Source organism: Narcine bancroftii, chromosome 2, assembly GCF_036971445.1.
Source record: "Narcine bancroftii isolate sNarBan1 chromosome 2, sNarBan1.hap1, whole genome shotgun sequence".
In the NCBI taxonomy this organism is placed as follows: domain Eukaryota; kingdom Metazoa; phylum Chordata; class Chondrichthyes; order Torpediniformes; family Narcinidae; genus Narcine; species Narcine bancroftii.
In genome coordinates this window covers 309,526,823-309,549,336 of record NC_091470.1, presented here as the reverse complement: position 1 = coordinate 309,549,336, position 22,514 = coordinate 309,526,823, and the positions used below count along the sequence as shown (strand labels likewise).

Sequence of the window (22,514 nt, the reverse complement as noted above, 5' to 3'; positions counted from 1 at the left end):
TGGGAAATAGATGCATAATGTCAGGATTTTCCAATTTCTCTCTCTAATTGCAAATATACAGGCCCAATAACTTATTAAAAGAGATGTATTATTTCAGAGAGCCAGTTAAAACAACCAAATACATAACAAGAATACAGACAAATACATGTACCAAAGCAATAATAATTTTACAGTGTAGTTATACCAAAACAAAGATTTACTTCCTATTTTCAATAGTCAAAAGGATATTTTGCAACAGCACATTTTACCAAACCTATCTAAGCAAATTTTATTTAAGTTGTTTTATTTTCAATAAAATCATACCTGTTCTCTCAAAATGAACATCCCGAATGCACGGATTAGTAAAAGTCAAGTCACTGGAAAAAATGTGTTTGATTAGATTTATTTTAAGGTATATTGCATGTCTATAGAAAATAAGTCATACAAACTGAGGATTGAACGATAGCATGAAAGTAAAACAAGAAGTACAGTTTTACACAAGTATATTAAAATTATTAAAAACCCTTAAACGCTTGCCAAAAATGTAAATGTAAGAAAATTAAAACTGGTAGAAGCTAAAATGTGTCAGAAGCTGAAGGATAATTTTCTGATAGAAGGAAAGAGTGTGGGGAGCTACAGGAAAGGAGATAGTGGGGTAGCCTCCATCTGTTTCTTTCTCTTCCTCCCCCCCACCTGTATCTACTCATTACTGCTTACCTGTTAGCCTATGTTCCATCTTCCTCTTCCTTCATCCTCCCCTCCTCCACCTTCACCATTTAATTCAGACATCTACCAGTTTTTCCATTCCTTCAAAGGGCTCAGGCGCAAAATTTTGATTGGCTTTTATTTCTTATGAATGTTGTGTGACCTGCTAAGTTTTTCCAGCACTTTTGTGTATTGCCAAAGATCCCAGGATCTGCAGGTGTTCTTGTTTCATTATGTTTATGCTTGAAATTTCTCCCCCCCCCCCCCCCCCACCAGGTAACCATAACCAAAATTGGGTTACATATCTGATGAAGTCTGAATGAGAATATTAGAAAGACAGGCAACTGCAACCTTATGGTCACCACAATGGGCTGTATTAAAAGTACAAAATGCTGGAGAGGATCAGCAGGTCAAATAGTGTTTTTGTGTACCTTGGCTAGAAGGTAGAAACAGACAGAGTGGGAGTATTTATGCAGGGCTGCAGCATGGCTTGATCATATATCTGCAATATCCTTGTACTTTGGTGAGTATTCTTCAAGTCATGGGGTAAGGCAAATATCACGTACAAATATCGGATTTATTTCTCAGTAAAGGCCAATTTTCTAATGATTAGATTTGGAACTAGTTGGTTTCCCCTTTGGTTCAGTAAAATTAAAATCAACTGTCCTTGCTGCCACCTGAGGCAAGTTCCACAAATACTGTTATAGAAAATGGATTTCATTATTCTTCACCAACCAACCCTATGGAATAATTTTAATAGGCAAAGTAAATATTGAAAATAAAATCACATTCTGCTTCAGTACATGAAAGACGAGCATTCTGCTCATGGTGCATTGTGAGTCATGATATGGTTGTCTTTTATTGCCAAAATGCCAATAAAGATATTCCCCGCTTTTTGAAAATGTGCTTTACGCCACTTCGTTTTTATGGATGACCCTCATTAGTACCTTTTTTTGCTAACTGAATGAAATCTGAAGAGGACATTTGCTATTACAAAAATGGTGAAAAGTGAAAATAGCGTTTAGCAGGCTCTTGGGAGAGCGCGGGGCAGTGGTATCAGTGTGGGGACCAATAGTGGGGTGTCGGGAAAGTTCGGGGTAAGGGGTTTGGGAATGCTTTTTCCCCATATAAATTAATGATAATTGCATCTTTGCTTGATACCATTTTGGCTTACTCAAGATTTCATAGGAACGCTCTACTTTCGGATAGCAGTGGATACCTGTACTTAATTTGAATTTGTGTATTTTATTATACATTTTAAAATACAGGCAATTCCCCAAGGTATGCAATAGTTCCATTTCTCAGCCCAAAATGTGCATTTTTTTTTTTTTTTTACAGCCACCCATATTGTATTGGTCCATACAAATATGCTGGAGAAACTCAGGAGGTCACACAGCATCCATTGAGAATAAAGTGTAACTAACATTTCAGACCTGGACCCTTCTCGTACGCTCAAAACCGAAACATTGGTTGCCCTTCATTTCCTATGGATCCTCTGCGACCTGCTGTGTTTCTTCAACACATTTGTGTTTTGCAGTCGATCCCACCATCTGCACATTTTCTTGTTTAACTTGTATTAACTTGTCATTTCATTGAACCCCAACAAAAAACCCAACACCCAACCTCAACCAACCAATTTTCCCCTGCAACCGTGACTGCCTGTCCCGCATCGGACTTGTCAGCCACAAACGAGCCTGCAGCTGACGTGGACATTTATCCCCTCCTTAAATCTTCGTCCGCGAAGCCAAGCCAAAGAAAAAGAATGCTACACACAATTAAATTAATGAAATGTATAATGTATTCACTAATTAATGAATTCCAGGGAACATTTTGTTGTAATAATTGCTATTTTGAAAGATGCTATAAAAATCCTGGGAGAATGTGCATAAGTCAGGCCATTTGTAACCCAAGGATCAACTGGGCATTGCTCATTTAGTACCAGAGTCAGTTAAGATTAGAACCCAAAAATACAAATTTCATCCTAAAGGTTGGCAAAATTGAGATAAAACATTACTGTTCAAGGCATCTCAAAATAGTAAGATATGATCAGATCTCACCTTTGAGAATTTTCATTCAGCTTATCCGAAGATTGGTTTCTTGCTTGGGTTTCTGACTTTACAGATGCTGTAAACTGTCAGAATCAGAATTCATTGTCATGAAGGTGTTACAAAATTTACGTTTGATGGTGAATTTGAAAAATTAAATTGCGCAACACAAAAAATAAAGTCAACAAGCAGAATATATGTAACTTCATAAACAATTGGCACCCCAGAAGAAAAACATCTGACAATTCATTTTTTTTAACATTAAACCATTGCAACACATTTTCTGAATATCTGCAGAGGCAAGTACAAGGAAAATAACATTTCATTTCTACCTTGTGATTTAATTGCCAGCCTGTGTTGTAAAGCAATTTCATCCAAAGTAATTGGAGATATTGAATGAAAATAGTTTACTTCACCTGCACTTGTCAAGTTGTTGATTCCAATTGTGAACACAACTCAGGAGATGCCAAAGAAAATCAGAGCAATCTATCTCTACACAATGCAAAGATTAAAAAAAAATGTCAATATGGTTTGAATTGCCGATGCTGCCGGAGCTGCTGTAATGGCAGTTCTGCCACTGGTGTGGACCCTACCATCTAGTCTGATTGCTAATGACTCAATACAGGCTTTAAAGGAAACTCATTTTTTTTATTTAAAATCCTCTGACTGCTGGGTCTGGGCCCAAGTTGGCAGCACCTGTGTAAGGCAGCAGCTGCCACAAATTACAGACTCTGAGGGAGCAGTGGTTTGGTGCAGGGCACCAGTAACATGGAGAACATCTCCCATCGAGAAGGAGAAACAGAAAGAGATGACCCCAAGGATGGTGACTATAGTGGCAGAGCAGCGAGGGGCTCTGCAGCTGAAGGACACACACAAGCTATGAGCGATTGGTGACTTGTGGGAGAGGTACCTATACAATCTGCTAGCTGCTTGCGACCTGAGGTCAAAGGACTCGCACCAGGCTGCGTGTTGTTGGAGATTGGCTGAGAACCAGGATTCGAAAAGGTGCTGAGTGCAAGAAGTGGTTCCGAAGGTGTGCTGCGCTGTCGGTCAGAAGCAAACACACAACACCAAAAGACTGTTCAACAGGCTTCATTTGACGTAAACTTCCACAGAGACAGCTGTGAGAGTGTATTGCTGTAAACTCTGTGAGTGACTTCGAAGGGCCAGCTCAGACTTATATCCTGGAGCGTGATTGACACCCAACCGGGTGGGGCTTGGTCCATTCAGATTGGCTGATTGACAGCCGACCAGGTGTTGTCTTGTCCCTATGCTCTTCTGCAGGTACAGAGGTTTCCCCCTGCAGTAGGCCAGCGGTGCACCACCACTGAAGGGTCCTGGGTTCTGAAGGCTTCCTCATCACATCAGAGGTGGGCTCGGGTGAAATGACTTGAATTGAACTGAACAGGTTGATGCAGAGGGTGTGGGAAGCAAATCCATGCACACTCAATGACTCTGAAGGGACTCTTTTGCTTCTTTCTCTTGGCAGACTAAAGGAAATTTCAAGTAATCTAACATTTCTGTTTTATTACAAGGCAATAAATAGTATCTGATCTGATTGTACTGCTGTCCATTATCCATAACCTTCAATATCGCTATAGCACAACAATCTATCTACTAAGATTTTAATATATTTATCCCTCAGCTCACAGGGGAATGTATTTCAAAGATTCATGATCAGAAGAAGGGAAATTCTTACACATTTCTGTAATAAACAGCAATCCTTTATTTTGAAACAAAGGCCAGAGTGCTAACTTTTTTATGATGAGAAAATTATCTTTGCATTTATTTTATGCCAAGGAGCATAGTAGGCTCCAGAGGCATTCTAAAAGGTATCAAACATAGCAGCTCCATCACAAGCTCTGATCTCACAACCATTGAAAACATCTACGTGAGGCTCTGCCTCTAGAAGGCACCCACCATCATAAAGGACCTCCATCAACTTGATCACAACCTTTTTTCACTGTTATCTCCAGAACCAATAACAGTTTCTTTCCAACACCAATCAGGTTCTCTAATCCCTCCTTATTACACTAATAAAACCATAAAAGGACAGTCTGCAATATTGCACTAACATAACGTAGATATTTATTTACCGAGGACCTGAGAAAGCTGTTTGGTTGTGTTGTACACTCAGATGACAATAAACTTGACTATTATCTATCTTTTATATTTATTACCCCTTTTTAATTTAATTATGTATATTATTGTAGTTGAACTTTTAAAAAAAAGTAACTGTTAAGCTGCAGCAAGAAAGATTTTTGGTGCATAGCTACATTGAACAATATATATGACAATAAAACCACAAGATCAGAAGACATAGGAGCAAAAATAGGCTACTTATCCCATTAAGTCTGCCCCACCATTCAATCATGGGTGATCCATTTTCCTACTCAATCCTACTACCCAGCCATCTTCCCATAACCTTTGATGCCATGGCTAATCAAGAACCTATTATGTAACTTTTGAGATGTGAGATATAATTGATGTAAAAAAAATTGAACTGTTTCATTCTATATCTTGAATTAGTAAGAACTGTCATACTATCTAAGCATAAATTGGACCACCATTGTCGATCAATTGCAATGTCCAAATCAGATTCCCATCGCTCCAGAGATCTACGAAACCCAGTTTTTGGGCTTTGATCTTAGAGCAGGAAATACATCGTAGAAATAAATTTTGTTACATTCCCCTTTTGAATTCGAACCTTCTTGTCTATGAACATTTGTGGGGCCAATGATGGATCCCAACTTATCCCTTAAAAAAATCATAGTTGGAAAGAGCAGAAGAATGTTCTTTTAGTCAAATTATATTTACTTTTTGTTTCTCAAGAGACATGAATTGTCTCTGTTGATTGTAACAATCCTCAATGCACCTAATACTATTTTTGTACCAGGTGTTTAAAATTTTATTCCCCAAAATCATTGGTATTGTAGCGGCCCAGTAACCGGGACGCTGACAAACATGGCGACCATGCAGACCCCTTGGGGGCCCATGACCTTTGTCCCAGTTGACAACTCGCACGGCGTGAAGCAACAAGCAACGGCAGGAATGCTGACAAATCCAAGGTTGACACTGCCGTGACGTCACTCCTGTCGTCAGCAGCAGGGAGAGAATAATAAGCCAAGTTTCTAGGGCAATAAACCAGTCTTCGACTTCAACTCCTTGGGTATGGGTCATTCTTTCCACACTTGGCGGTAGCACACATGCTACTTTGGTGACCTTGACAGGTCCAACTGCCAGTTGGACTGAAGATGATGGCTCTTCACATGGTTTCGTTGAAGCTGCCAATGTTCTGGGCGTCGCAGCCACACGTGTGCTTCGGACAGGCCAAGGTCCAGTTTCACCTCCAACAGATCACTTGCCAATACGTTACTATTACGTGGTGAGTTCACTCAACCAGGACACGGCAACAAGGGTCATCCATTTCCTGTGGCACCCTCCAGAGCAAGGAGTTTTAAACTGGAACTTTTGGCTTTCACGGCGTGAGGGTGCTGTCGGATTGCTGTATAGGGACAGATTGGGGGACAGGGTCCCATCTGGCTTCATGAGCGAGATGCTCGCCCTTACTGAGGAACACAGGCTTTGTCTGCTCTCTGAATCTTGCTCGTCGATGAGGACTTCAGTGACCCCAGGAAAGTTACAGCCTGGGTGGGTGTACTCTGGAGACCAAAGAAGGAAAGCGGAACAATCACTACGGCCCGCACACAACCTGCAAAGAGGCCACAGCAGGCAGAGAGGCGTGATTCCTCCAACCCACCAGTAATGTTGCTATCACCAACAATGGGTGGTGAGGACCCATTGATACTGCCCACCCTGCACATTTCAGCGAAACGCCATGACCAAACTTCATTAATGGCTGCGGTGGTTGGCTAACTGTGATAGTTTCGTCCACATGTGGGACTCTGACTGGAAGGTGCTTCCTTTTTGACACCAGTGTCAAAGTAACCATTCTACCCCCTTTGGCCCATGAACTTTCGGCACCCAAACCATCCCTCTCCGCTTCGGCAGCAATCAGTTCATGTGGACATTCATGATTATATTAAGGTGGTGCAACTGCGCTTGAGAGCAGACTTCCTGTGAACCCACTGCTTGCTAATAGGCCTTAAAGAGTGACATTTGTCCATACCAGGACTTTTCAAATATTGCCCCTGGGGGAAGCCAAGTTATCTTCCCCCACCTTACACTTGTTACTTTGTCAGACAACGCATTCACACATATCCTGGTGGAGTTCCCTTTGATCATGGTGCCACAATTTTCCTCAGCCAAACCGAAATACAGGGTAAGGCACCACATTCTCATCGAGGGTCAACTGCTCCGTGCCAGGGCACGCCGCTTTCCCCCTCTCCCCACCCCGAGGGGCTCACTCTCGCCACGGAGGAGTTTAGAAAAATGAAAGAGCTAGGGATAGTGCAGCACTCTGACAACCCCTTTCTGAATTCTCCTTCCATTTAAATAATTTTTTTTTCTCCTCATATTCAACTCTATTACAGTGACAGTAATCCAGGTTCAAATCTGTCACTGTGTACAAGTTTGTACATTCTCCCTGTATCTGCATTGTTTTCCTCTCACCCTCCCAAAAAAATGTACGGCTTTTGTAGGTTAATTGGTGTATTTGGGCGGCAGGGGCTCATGGGCCAGTTACTGTCCTTTACCTCCAAATTAAAATTAAAAATAGGACACTTTGTCAACCATATTTTGCCACCTCAATACCTATCAATATCTCTGTGCAGACAGTATCCTACTGATCAAGCTGCAATTGGGAAGTTATCAAAAATTAAGTTGCATAATATCACCAAAATATTCTAGGTTCAGAAATCTATTTATTCAAGTCATACCTGCCTGAACCAAATTTCAGTCTTTTCTTCCAATTCATGGACATGGTGAATTACTTTACAAATGAATGGTAATGAAGTTTTGACCCAATCGTAGTGATGACATGTAGAGGACTGGAGTTGCCATGAAACTTCATTCTTCTCTTGATGTTGGGAAAAAAAATCAAAGTTAATGGTCTTAGTGAAAGCTTCTGTCCTTTCAACTCTCTAAAAAGTTAACCAATGAGTTGGACTACGATACAAGTGCAAAAAGTACTGCATTCAAATTGCAATTAAGACAAAAAAAGTGTTTTGAAAGATCTTTTAAAGCAATAGCAGGTTACCAATAAAATTCTGAGGCTATTAGTACATATAGTTTATGAATATAGTCACAGGTATGGTTATTGGATAAATATTTCATAATATTTTAGTGCTATCCTCTTCTTCCTATTTTCTGTAGTATTCTCAGTGCTTTGCCTTTTCCTTTAGTTCTATTTTCAAGGAAATTATCATGAATGTTGTGGATGGTCAGTCATGACCCTTCAAGCTGACTATATTTTGACCATTTGCTCAGATCAAAATGTAATGACTAAAGAGCAATCAAAATCTGCTAAATGCTTGTCTCCTCACATTTAAGAGTGACATGCTGCTTCACACAATGTAATTAAGCATATAACCAAGATACTTCAAGCACAAAGTCTGTTCCCCAATGCTTTCCAGTATAGTACTGAGTAGATGTCCAAACCTGTACGTCGTTGACAACCTTTAAAGTTCCACTTTTAGCAACAATTAAGGAGTAGAAGGTGGTGGAACATAAAATGACTGTGCTTGGGTACAAGATAAAAGGGTGGTGCATTCAAACCCCTTTCAAAGAAGAGAACACTGAACTCCCTATCTTCTGGGATGTCAGCAATGTACCACAACATTATAATACTCCACAAGGTATTTTGAACCACTATGCATAATTTTTGGTAATGTGATTTAAAAATGTTAAATTTTAGAATGCCAAGTATGAAAATAACATTAAAAAATGCGAAACGTGAGGCAGAATATTCCAAGCTTCAACGAACAAAAAGCTTTCCGACAATCCCGAATCACATTTCTATCAACTCCAGTGAATGTAGAGGCAAAAAACAGAAAATTAAAAAATCTCCGGTATCTGGTTATGCTCATCCAAAACAAATCCTGGCATGTAAAAAAGCTGAATGCTTGAGAACATGAAGGAAGGATGACAATAATATACTTAATAAATGGAAAAATATAGTTTTTACTCCACATTCAAATCAACCCAAGGAACCTGATACTAATTTAAACATAGAGTCGTGGGATATGAAGTTGTAGAAAGTAATTTCAAATTGACTTCTTGTCTGATAGCCGGTATTTCCTCCAATTAAATATTTGGAGAGTGAATCCATTTTCCTTGGACATTTACATAAACATTCTTTACTAACTGACAATTCCATCCTTTATTGCAACCATGCACAAAAAAAAATAAGCTTGTGTGAAACCATCGAGTCATATTTCACCAAGACAGAATTGCCCCAATGCTCACAACAGGGTTCCATATTTAAATAGTGGAGTGACTGTCCTGTATTTAACAGGTAAACTAGGAGGACAGGCAGATGGGTAGCATTCTTTATTAAGGATGAGATTAGGGCGATAGTGAGAGATGATACAAGATCTAAGGAGCAGAATGTTGAATCGTCCTGGGTAAAGATTAGGAAGAGTAAGGAGAAATAGACTGACGGGAATAGCCAAATAGCCACCAAATATCAACATTCCAAAGTCACTCCCAATTAAGCAAGACATTTCTTGTACATGCAAGAATTGAACAGTAGTTGTCATTGAGGTCTTCAACTTGCACATCCATTATAGCAAGGGAACATGCTATCTTAGATCCGGTGCTGTGAAATCGGACAGGTAAAATGAGTAAACTTGTTGTTCGTGATTCTCATTTAAATGGAGGGGCAATATTATGATGCAAAACCAGTGCATAATGTAGTGCCGAATTTAGACTTGGTGAGGCCCTAAGCTATATATAGCTAAAAAAAATTACAATACAAATTATTTTCAAATGATTGTACTTACTGAATACATATTTATCATTTGGTTGGCTTGATAACAATCATAGATTATATATTATATAGCCTGGAAACAATGCATGTAATTTTAAAAATAATTTTAACATACAATGATATATTTTTGAGGACCCTGCAGATTGTGAAGCCCTGAACTGTAGCTTGTTTAGCTTATGCCTAAATCTGGTACTGGTATAATGCCAAAACAAGTGAGACCACAATGGGATGAGGGAAGAGTTGGCAAGTGCAGGCAAGGTAAACAAGCTATAAGGCGACGGTTGAGGAACAGCAGTAGACTTTTAAAGATATTTTTCATTTTGCTCAAAGTTAAAACAATGACAGTAAGGGTAGGAAGAGCCAACCTTGGATAACTAAGGAAATAAAATGCGGAAGAAAATTAAAAGCTCATGCATACAAAGTTGACAAAAGTAGTACGAATCTGTCAAATCGGGAAAATCTTAAAAACCAACAGAGAACCAGTAGGCATGCAATAAAGAAAAATGGATTATGAAAGTAAACTAGCACAAAATTTAAAAGCTGTAGTTAAAAGTTTTTTTTAATCATTCTACAAGGGTGAGTAAAATGAACTTGGGTCCTGGGAAGATGAGAGGAGAGAAATAATATTGAGTCATGCGGAAATGGCTGAGGCCTTGAATGACTATGATGCTGAGTACTTGTCTTTAGGTCAATGAGAGAGAGTTGTTCCCGTTCGTGGAGGGGAGAGGTCCCTCAAAATAGACAGAGATGTTCGAAGGGCCTGGATGACTTGATCAGATGCGCCTTTGCAGGACAATAGAAGTATGGCTTGCACTCTGCACAGACATAGCAAGACGTGGTCATTTCCCTGACATCTTCCATAGAGTAGGGCAGATTGCACGCCTTGACAAATGAGCCATGTGAGTGACCCCTGGATGGTAGAACTCAATATGCTTAGACTGCAGTTGGCCGGTGTGTGCAGAGGCACAGCTTCCTCTGGATAAGGCATCTGGAGGGTCATTAAGGGCTCCTGGCCAATAGAAAATGTCATAATTGTAGGTGGAGTGTTCGATCCTCCACCTAGCAATTTTGTCATTCTCGACTTTGCCTCTCTTGACATTACTGAATATGAATACGACTGAGCACTTGTCAGTGAGGAGCGTAAATTTCCTACCAGCCAGGTAGTGCCTCCACTGCCTCATGGCTTCTACAATGGTTTGAGCCTCCTTTTCCACAGATGGGTTCCAGAGCTCATGGCCTTGAAGTGTCAGTACAAAAAAATCCACTGCCCACCTGGTTGAGGGTAGCAGCCAGGGCTATATCCAAAGTGTTGCTTTCTTCTTGGAAAGGTACATTCTCGTTCACCACATGCATGGTGGCTTTTGCAAAGTGGTTCACGAGGTTGATAAAAACTGTTTGGGCTTCAGCTGAGAAGGGAAAATTGGTGGCTTTTAAGAAAGGGTGAGTCTTATCAGCATAATGAGGGATCCACTAGGCGTAATATGAAGAAAAAGCCTTTAAGGTCCTGGAGATGGGGAGCTCTAAAAGGGGTGCATCCTATCAGGGTCAGACCCAATGATGCCATTCTCCACCATGTAGCCAAGGATTGCAAGCCATTTAGTCCTGAACACACACTCATCAGTGTTATAAGTGAGGTTCAGGGGTTTCGCCGTGTGGATAAAACTCTGGAGGTTGGCGTCATGGTCTTCCCAAGTGTGGCCACAGATGGTGATATCGAGGTAGGGGAAGGTAGCCTTCAACACATACTTGTCCATTATTCTGTCCATCTGCCTCTGGAAGATAGAAACCCTGTGAGTAATACTGAAAGGGACCCTCTGGAATTGATAGAGATGACCGTTAGCTTCAAATGCCGTATACGGACGGTCCTCGGAACGGATCGACAGCTGGTGATAGGCAGCTTTCAGGTTGATGGCCGAATAGACCTGATACTGTGTGATATCATTCACCATGTCCGAAATTCGAGGGAGAGGGTAAGTGTCCAGGAGTGTGTACCGATTAATAGTTTGGCTATGGTCAATTACTAGCCTGGACTCATTTTCCTCTTTTACCACCATCACTTGTGCTCTCCACGGGCTGGTTCTTAGTTCGATGATACCTTTGTCAAGCAGACATTGTGTCGCAGACTTTATAAAATCTCGGTCTGCTGAACTGTACCTCCTGCTCTTGGAAGCAATGGGTTTGCAGTCTTAGGACAGATTCGGGACGAAAGGGGGGGGGGGGGGGGTTGGTCAATATTCAGTGCGGAGAGGCTGCATGTGGGTTTTGATTTTAGGGGCCCTTCGTTCCGAACTGTTACAGAGGGGAGGGAAACAGAATACTCCAAGGTTTCGCTTTTAAAGTGACACATGCAGTCCAGACCCAACAACACCAGGGATGCTGGCTCTAACATAGAAAAAGCACTCCCTGGCACAGGAAACAGCAGTCATTAGGGCAGGGGTCATGGAAGCAGCCGGTCCTTGGAAGGGCTCACCTGGGTGGGCGAGCTCGCTGGCTTTGAGGTAATTGTTCTTGAGCTTTGCCTGTTCCAGCAATTTGGCCACTCAACGTGGCTAGCCAGGTGATTCTTCCCCGACTCGAGCAGTCACTGGCTCATGTACCTCAAGTGGACCTCTGTGACTAGTGTCCCAGATCTGTTCTTCCTCACGAACATGGCCCATCGCCGTTTCACACCTGCACTTCTTGGCAAGCGTCCACAGACCCAGCAGGTAGTCATCGATGATCACTCCTGGCTGCTGGTGATGGAGAGCAAGCTGGTGCCTCGCTAGGACCTCATTCTGCGACGAAGTACCTAGCCTTCAATGCCTTGATAGCAGCATCATACGTAGAGCAGTCCCTGATGACTGCATACCCTTCCATTCCTACCCTCAAAACGAGTGCGGATATCCTGTGTTCCTTGGTGTGGAAGATGTCTGTGGTCACTTTCAGGAAGGCCTGGAAGCAGTCTAGCCAGTATGTGAACTCATCAGCTATGTCGGGGGATAGAAGGTCTATCTGTAGCATACCTGGCTTGAGTAGCGCTTCCACCGTTAAGGAATAAGCCAATAACAATGTAGCATGAATAACAGCTCTCACAACTGGAGGGAGAACAAATGCTTTTATTAGTTTATAACTAAGGGTAGGGTTCAACAGTAGTCTTCACAAGAGTTCTGGGTTGAGGTGGGAAACCAGGATTATATGTGGGCAGATGGAGGTGGAGCCAGGAGATGGGGCCAGCCATTAGCACAAGACCCTACTAGTGAATCCCAGTTCACTGCACGTAGTAGGTGATTAAGTGAGTTTCTGATCAATGATATCTCATTCCCCCATCCCTAGGATATTGATGGTGGAGAATTCAGCAAGGATAATATCACTAAATGTGAACGAAAGGTAGTTAGCCTAGATCTTGGTGGAGACTGGTCTTTACGTGCACCATGTTACTTGGCACTTATAAGTTAATCCCTTAATATCATTTAAGTCTGGCTGTTTCATTTGATGACGCGGAATGCAATCTCCCTTGTGCAATCATAAATGGACATCCTCAAATATTATCTTATGATGGAAAGCAGATCGCTAATACAGATAAAGATGACTGGGTGAAAGACACTACCCTGACGATCCCCTGGAGATCTTCTGGAACTAAGGTAATTGACCGCCAACAAGTGCAATCATATTTCTTTGTGCAAGGTGAAACTCCAACTATTGGAGTGTTTTCCATTGATCACTTCACAGGGGGTTCTTGAAGTCAAATGCTGTCTTGTCAAAGCAGTCACTAGCATCAAAACAATGCAATGTTATATAAATACAAGTAAAACACAGAACCATACATACCTTTTTCTTGAACAGGGAGTCCATTATCAGATTGACTTAAAAATTGCATCTTTGCCATTTGGATTTGGTTCCTACAGAAAAACACCATATTTTTCCCATATTAATTACTACTGAAATTAAAGATCTGGTCTGCATCTTAACATTTGAACAATCACACATTGGGACAGAGGAAGCTATTCATCCCACTACAACTATGTAAGCACTTTTGTAAAGCTATCCAATAAACCTCACTCTCTACTTTTCCCAAAAGGACGTTGAATAATTTCTCTTCAAGGATTTTTCTCTGCTCACTTCTCACTAATGAATCTACTTCCAAGAGGCGTAGTATTCCTGAATTCACTGGGAAAAATGTGTTTTTATATTTGATAATTTAGCACAAGAAACATTTTGTCCTTTCATCTCTAGCACAACCATTTTGAGCAACTTTATCAAACATCTTAACCTTTTTTATTGAGAATTGACCATGTACTTATGAAAAGATGGAACAGGATCATGCGATCTCCAGTTTTACTTTCTTACATTCTTATTACTGTTGAAGTCCAAACACTTTGAAAAGTCTCCATCCTTTGCAACAACAGTTATATAATCAATTCCAGTGTATCTTTAAAAGGCAGGCTTTACACAAAAGGACAGTGGAAAAATTATTTAAAAACAAATAATTAGGCATTAAAGTGGAAGGGAATTATTATTTCATTTTCAAGGAGGAAAGAAATTAATCCAACCAAAAACATGTACCACTTTTGAGCTTGGAAACTTGTTTAAAATTTTTGTAAGATCACATTTGGAAAAAATGAGCACAAATTTAAATGGGACTAGAATATTTGGAGAAGTGTTTAATAAAAAGATACATAATTATTACACAATTTCTAAGAGAATATTTTCACCCAGAAACAATGAACTGTTATTTCTCTACATGATGCGTGGATTTGAAAGAATTTTAAAAAAAATCAATCAGTGACCATATTTAAGTTATAAAAAGCCTTATTATCTGGACCAATTTCCAAACAAATTGAGAAGCATGTTCATGGAGATGCCTCCTTGAAACACCTTGAAAACAAATACAACATGTTGACTGATTCTAGCCCTTTTCCACTGTCTGTTACTCCCTTATCCATGATTTAAAAGTGATTCAAGATTTATTGTCATGAACAAGTAATAAAATTTGTTGTTTTGCAGCAGCTTTTCATAGTCCCAACATTCATATAAACCACCTGACCACAATATTTTTTTTTAAATGTGCACAAAAAGTAAGGCCCTGAATTGGTTTAATTCTTATCTTAGTGATAGGACTTTCTCAGTCAACATGAGCAAATTGTCATCCTCTGCTACCTTTTCCTGCAGGTCCAACGAGGGCCTATTCTGGTCCCCATTTTCTTCTCCTTATACATGCTTCTCCTCTGCCATATCATCCAAAATCACAGCATCTCCTTCTACTGCTACACTGATGATTCTCAGCTCTATTTCATCCTGAAGCCCAAAGTTCAAGCAAAGATAACCAGCCTCAATGATAGAGTGAACTCTGGTGCCTGTGATGTCGCAGGAAGTTAACAACCCTCTGAAGTTTTTTGTGGTCCTGACCATTGGCATCATCAGACAGTGATGCAACCAGCCAGAATGCCCTCCACAGTACACCTGCATAAGTTTTTGATCGTCTTCAGTTACACACCATATCTCCTCAAGCACCTCATTAAGTATAGCCACTGGCGAGCCTTCTTTGTGATTGCATCGACATGGGAGAATCTACGACAAATCCTCTGAGATGTTGACACCCAGAAATTTGAAGTTTTTGACCCTCTCCACTACTGAGCCCTCAATGAGGACTGGGTTGTGTACCCCTGACTTCCTACTGAAGTCCACAATAATCTCCTTGGTTTTGCTAACATTGAGTGCAAGGTTTTTTAATTAATTTTATTTATAGATGCCATGCAATCAATTACATTACATGCATTTTATTCACAATCAATCATGTGGCTTTTAAAAGTTTAAAAAGGAAAATAGAAAGAAAAAGAGAAAAGCCCCCAACCCACCCAATCCCCCAGAAACCCTAAAAGAGAAAAAGATTCAACCCTCTAAAAAATGAAAACAAGAAATTCTCGAAAGATTACTTAAACTAACGCGTTATAGAAATTCAAATATGTAAATCTTATGTTTGAACTCAATTCTGAATATTGAATTTGAATATATCCAATGTTAATCCAAATTAATCATTAGCTTATAACTAAGGGTAAGGTTCAAGAATCTCACATCTCCTCCATCATCCAATTTAAAATTCCATATTGAATCAATTCTCTAAAGTAAAATAAAATATCAATACAGGTACACAGTCCTTTATCCGGAACACTTGGGGGGTCAGTGTGTTCCAAATTTCGGATTTTTCTGGATTTCGGAAAGCCAGATTTAAGTCCACCCCCACCCCCTTCTAGTTGTGCTGCCATTTCCCCCCACCCTCGCCCACCTGACTCACGCTGCCGGTCTCCCCCCACCTCGCTCAACTGACACGATTACCCGCCCGACTCACGCTGCTGATCTCTCCCCCTCGCCCACCTGACTCGTGCTGCCAGTCTCTCCCCCTTGCCTGCCCGACTCACGCTGCCATCTCTCCCCCTCACCTGTTCGACTCACGCTGCCTGTCTCTCTCCCCACTTGCCGGATTTTGGAGCTCTCCAGATTTTAGATGTTTGGATAAAGGTTTGTATACCTGTATAATCAATATAACTCCATTTATAGTAGAATTCCCCCTTATTGGCGCTAAAGAATATAGCTTCACCACCCTCTATCATCCAGGATGTGGCTCATTACCTCAAGCCCATAAACAGCAGCAGATGGACTCCAGCACCCTTCACCTCCCTGGTGTTACATCAGAACAAAGTCTCTAATTTACTTGTCCATTGCCTTATTCTGAATAATTCTCTCTCATTTTCTCAGCCTATTATTAAAGGCCAAATTTCCACAAAATTTGATGCCTGTTTGTAACCCATTAAAATTACTTTTGCCATCCAGTAGTACAATTTTCATTGACGCTCCACAGCGTAAACTTGTCTCCCATTTCCCAAAGATTTCTCTGGACTTCATTAAACTGTCTTCTCTTAACTAACAATTGTGTAGTAATGTCTGGATAAAAGAAAACCTTCAAACCATAGTGGGCTTTTCTTTATTCTTACTTTTTCTGCTGGAAGTCTAAAATGTTTTCCTTGTCTCAGTATATTGAGCACTTAATTACTATTGAGTGAGGTTTCTCATTTGATTGTGGCTGTGGTCTGAGGGCTCTATGTGCTTTTTCAATTTCAATTGGACCTTCAAATTGATTTATCCCCAGAACCTTAGGTATCCATCCTTGGAGAAACTGAATCATGTCATGCTTTTCTTCTCCTTCCTCCAAACCAACAATTTTAATGTTGTTTCTCCTACTGAAATTTTCCATCTTATCAATTTTTTTAAATTTATCTTCCTCTCAACAATTTCTTCCTTCACTTCAGACTCCAATTTTTCCAGCTTCTCCTTTCACATTTTCCAAAATTCCGTTACTTCCTGATTTTTCTCAGCCTTTTGTTCTTGTACTTGCATTATGTTTGCTGGTAACTGCTTGTATTTTTCATTTCTCAGCCTTTTGTTCTTGTACTTGCATTATGTTTGCTGGTAACTGCTTGTATTTTTCATTTCTCAGCCTTTTGTTCTTGTACTTGCATTATGTTTGCTGGTAACTGCTTTTATTTTTCATTTCTCAGCCTTTTGTTCTTGTACTTGCATTATGTTTGCTGGTAACTGCTTTTATTTTTCATTTCTCAGCCTTTTGTTCTTGTACTTGCATTATGTTTGCTGGTAACTGCTTTTATTTTTCATTCATATCCTTACCTCAGGTCTTAAATATTTTATTTCTTTTTGCATTATCTTCATAGGATTCCACATTTCCCATGCCATCTCTTGTAATTCACCATCGATGTTCTCTCTATCCTTCCATATAGCTTTGAAATCATATTTAACTTCATACATTGAAGTAACTTCTTCAAATCTTATCCCTCGTTGTTCCATAATTTTTGCTGTATTTTTTCAAATCCTTCATAAATTGATGAAAATGTGAAAAAAAACTTCCTGTCGTCACTGCAATTAATCTTGTCACTCGAATTTGATGATCTGACCTTGCTTAAAGAAACTGCTTTCCTTGGAGCGGTGCCATCTTCCCCAGCCAGAAAGCTGATCAGACTTGCTGCTGTTCCTAGCATCTCAACTCTCTGACGGGTCCTGGTCATCACTCCAGGTCTGAGATTTCTCTGCATCAGAGGCCTCTCTTCATATTTAAGAGCAACATCTTCATCCACTCCAGTAAAAATAATTATTTTCTTCTTACACATTTTAAAAGGAAAATGGACTGTTCTTATATTCTTCCTTTGTATTTTAATCTTTGTTGACTTAATTTAGATAAACATTTTCTTCTGTTTTCCTAGGAATTACAGGATCCCACACTACTCAATGAGCTGATATATCTCCCCCTTGTACAGTTTCTCATTGCCATTTGTGATTCTGCCAACAACTGTGGTGTCATTGGAAAACTAGTAGATAGCATTTGAATTGTGCCTGGCCACACAGTCATGGGTGTATAATGAGTAGAGGTGTGGGCTAAGCATGCATCCTTGTGATGCGCCTGTGTTGATATCAGTGAGGAGGAAACATTGTTTCCAGTTCATACTAACTGCGGTCTTCTGATTGGGAAATCAAGGATCCAGTTGCAGAATGGGGTGCAGAGGCCCAGAGTTTGTAGCTTTTTGACCAGCACTGAATGCTGAGGTGTCGTTAATGAAGAGCAGCCATATGTACGCGTTGCTGTTTTTGTGGTGATCCAGAGCTGAGTGGAGAGCCAGTGATATAGGAAGAACATTCAGGATGGAATTAAAATATTAAGAAATAGTAGCAAGAGTAGGTCATCCATCCCATCAAGCCTGCCCACCATTCAATGGTTAATCTGATGATAGGCTCATCCTCACCAACCTGCATTTTTCCCATATCTCTTAATTCTCTTACTTTGTAAAAATCTATCCAACCTTAGATATATTCACTGAGGTAGCCTCTAATGCTTCAATGGACAGCGAATCTCATAGACTCACCAACCTCTGGGAAAAACAGTTCTTTCCCATATCTGTCCTAAATCTACTATCCTGGAACTTGAGGCTATGTCCCCTAATTCTGGTCTCCCCCCACCAATGGCAAAAACTTACCTGACTCTATCTTATTTAGGCATTACATAATTTTATACATTCCTATAAGATTCTCTTATTTTTCTTAATCCAAGTGAGTACAGCCCCAAATAGGCTAACCCCCTCTGCTCTGGAATCAACCTGATGAACCTCCTCTGCACTGCCTCCAAAGCCAGTAACTTCTTCCTCTAGTAAGGAGACCAGAACTGTATGCAGTACTCCAGATGCGGCTTCACCAGTATCTTGTACAGGGCAGCACAACTTCCCTGATCTGAAATTCAATCCCTCTAGCACTGAAGGCCAACATTCCATTTGTGTTCTTGATACCCTGTTGCAATCAGTTGCCATTTAAATAATCTGATCATCCATTTTTCCTTCCAAAGTAAATAACCTCATATTGTACTCCATCTGCCAGTCTCTTGCTCACTCACTGAACCCATCTATAGCTCTCTGCACACTCTCTGTACCCTCTATACAATTTGCATTTGCACTAAATTTCATGTCCTCAGCTAATAATAGCATTTGTTCTCCCTCCAGTCGAGTGTGAACTTTTATCTATGCCACAATTTTATTAGCTTACAAACAAGGATGGAGGCATTGCTCAAGTCCAGTATGCTGTTAATAGACCCCCAGTCCCCGGATGTGGCTGAGGAGTTTGCATAATGGCTAGACTGCTTCCAGGCCTACCTGAACACAACCAGGGACGTCTTCCATACAGACGAGCTCCGGAGGTCAGCGCTCATCTCCAGAGTAGGAACAAAGGGGTACGCAGTCGTCTGAGACTTCCCAACATTTGAGGCTGCCGTCAAGGCGCTGAAGGCCTGCTACGTGAAGGCCCTGACCGAGGTCCTAGTGAGGTACTGGTCCACCCTACGCCGCCAACAGCCCAGAGAGTCAATTGACGACTACCTGCTGGATCTGTGGATGCTGGCTAAGTGCAGGTATGAGGCCGCTTTGAGCCACGTCCTGGAAGATGAACAGATCCGAGACACTCTGGTCACAGGGGTCTACTCGAGGTATGTGAGGCAGCTACTGCTTGAGTCGGGAAGGAAGAACCTTGCTAGCCACATTGAGCTGGCCAAATCACTGGAACAGGCCAGTCTCAAGAATGACGACCTCGAGGCCAGCGAACTCGCGCTCTCAGATGAGCACCTCCAAGGACCGGTTGCTCCTGCTACGACGGCCCCCACTCGAATGACAGCCGCTTCCCGACCCCAGGAGTGCTTTTTTTGCAGCAAGGAACATCACCCCATGCCCACTGCCCAGCCAAAGACTTGGTGTATTCCAGCTGCGGGAAGAAGGGAAAATGGTAAAGATCTGCCGCACGAAGGAAGGTCCAGGGAAGCCCACGGCCTGTACTGCTCCCGGATCCAATTCCAGCCCCAAACCATCTGCCCCGGACTCGCCCGAGATCACCTGCTGTACAACCCACCGCCTAGGGAAATGGTGCGAAAAGGCTTGGCGACCATCTTGCAGTGGCCCAATTTCGAATTCGGCAATATCATTGTCAGAGAAGGAAGGAGGGCGGCCATCTTGGCACGCCACGAGGTTGACGCCATCTTACCTGCGCAGGTCAACTCAGGATTGAGGGGGTCACTCGAGGGAAGAATACAGAGTTTCCGGTGACCTGACAATGCTGGTCCTCGACCAGAAAAGACCTCACCAGCTCAGCAACTCAATGGTGATGGTCAAGGTAAACAGATATTTGACTAAGTGCTTGATTGACACAGGCTTACTAAATCATCCTAGTGTCCCAATCCCATTCGACACGAGTACAGAAACACGGTATAGTTCATCTGTCATTTGAAAGGGGGGATTTTCGTAAATTTCGCATGTACATTTTAGATGAATTCTGTGCTCCAGTATTGTTGGGTCTGGATTTTCTGAGTTCACCTTAAAAGCGTGACCTTGGAGTTTTCTGGTCTTCTTCCTCCACTACCGGTTCGGAAGGAGTGGCCCTCAAAACCAGGATACTTGCAGCCTCTCCATGATGACCCCTGGATGGCAGAGCTCATTGTGTATGGTCCACAGTTGACCGGTGTGTGCAGAGGCATCAACCCATCCCCTCATTCTGTTCCTAAACCTGTGTGCTGACTCTAAGCCCATTGCCACCAAGAGCAGGAGGTACAGTGCAGCAGACAGGAAGATTATAAAGACGGAAACCCAGCGCCTGCTGGAGGAGGGTATCATCGAACTCAGCACCAGCCCGTGGAGAGTGGAAGTGGTGGTTGTAAAGGGAGAAAACAAGTCCAGGCTAGTGATTGACTATAGCCAAACAATTAACAGAAACACATTCCTGGACGCATACCCCTCCCTTGCATTTCGGATATGGTGAACAATATCACACAGTTTTGGGTCTTTTCGACTATCGACCTGAAAGCTACCGATCTCTAGCTGCCAATCCATTCTGAGGACAACCCATACACAGAGGGTCCCTTTCAATACTACCAATGGGGTGTCTATTTTTCAGCAACAAATGGACAGGACGGTGGACGAGTATAGGTTGAAGGCTACCATCCCCGACTTTGACAATGTCACCATCTGTGGTCACACCATGGAAGACCATGACACCAAACTCCAGAGCTTTCTCCATACGGAGAGAGCCCTGAATCTCACTTACAATTCTGACAAGTGTGTATTCAGGACTACACACCAGGCTATCCTCGAGTACGTGGTGGAGAATGGCATAATTGGCCCCAACTCTAATAGAATGCGTTCCCTGTTAGAGTTTACCCTCCCTGGGACCTCAAAGGCTTTGAAGAGATGCCTGGGGATTTTCCTCATATTACACTCAGTGGGTCCCTTAAAGCCCACCACTTTCCCCCTTTCAGCCAAAGACCAAATGGCTTTTAATTACCTCCGAAGTTACATTGCGAAAGCCGCCAAGCATCCAGTGGATGAGAATGTATCTTTCCAAGTGGAAAGCGATGCTTCAGACGTAGCCCTGGCCACTACCCTCAATCAGGCAGGCAGGTCGGTTACCTTTTTCTCACAGACGCTTCAAGACCATGTGCTCCGGATCCCGTCTGTGGAAAAGGAGGTTCAGGCCTATGATAGTACGGATTCTATCACCGATGTATATATGTGTATATTGTAGTATAGGATGGCTGTGATTGGCTGAAAGCATAGCTACGCCTACTGGCAGGTCTTAAAGGGTTGCTCCTAGCCAGACCCAGATCATTCTGGACTGGTCGACTTACATGTGATACGCTCCAGTCTTTTGTTAATAAAAGCCTTGGTTCGGATCAACGTCTTTGATTCTTTTGACGTGCACGACAAGGCCATTGTAGAAGCTGCAAGGCACTGGAGGCACTACCTGGCTGGTAGAAGATTTACGCTCCTCACGGAATAGCACTCTGTCACATTCATGTTAAGCAACGCCGAGAGGAGCAAAATCAAGAATGACAAAATTGCTTGGTTGAGGATCGAACTCTCCACCAACAATTTTGACATTGCTTACTGGCCAGGGGCCCTTAACGGCCCTCCAGATACCTTGTCCAGGTGATGCTGTGCCTCTGCACACACCGGTCAACTGTGGACCATACACAATGAGCTCTGCCATCCAGGGGTCACCCGCATGGCTCATTTTATCAAGTCTCGCAACTTGCCCTACTCAATAGAAGACGTCAGGAAAATGACCAGGTCATGCCAGGTTTGCACTGAGTGCAAGCTGCACTTTTTTCACCCCACAAAAGTGTACCTGATTAATTTATCCAGGCCCTTCAAATGGCTCAGCATCAATTTTAAGGGATTTCTCCCCTCCATGAACGGGAACATCTATTTTCTCTCGGTCATCAATGAGTACTCCCGCTTTCCGTTTGCCATGTTTGTTATGAAGGACTTAGACTCTATTTTCAACCTGTTTGGGTATCCCGGCTATATTCCTATCAAGAAGGGCTC

At 41.9% G+C, this 22,514-nt stretch overlaps 1 protein-coding gene across 7 annotated transcripts in view; it reads right to left on the bottom strand.

The window, feature by feature from the left end:
• Positions 1-22,514, bottom strand: part of LOC138755510 (coiled-coil domain-containing protein 178) — a 369,060-nt gene that overhangs the window by 342,611 nt on the left and 3,935 nt on the right. For all 7 annotated transcript variants that reach the window (XM_069921624.1, XM_069921626.1, XM_069921627.1 and 4 more), the window contains 4 exons: positions 13,426-13,496; positions 7,568-7,707; positions 2,742-2,815; positions 304-356 (listed from right to left, as the gene is read on the bottom strand). In XM_069921624.1, the coding sequence (XP_069777725.1) occupies positions 304-356; positions 2,742-2,815; positions 7,568-7,707; positions 13,426-13,496 (338 nt within the window). The remainder of the gene's footprint in view (positions 1-303; positions 357-2,741; positions 2,816-7,567; positions 7,708-13,425; positions 13,497-22,514) is intronic.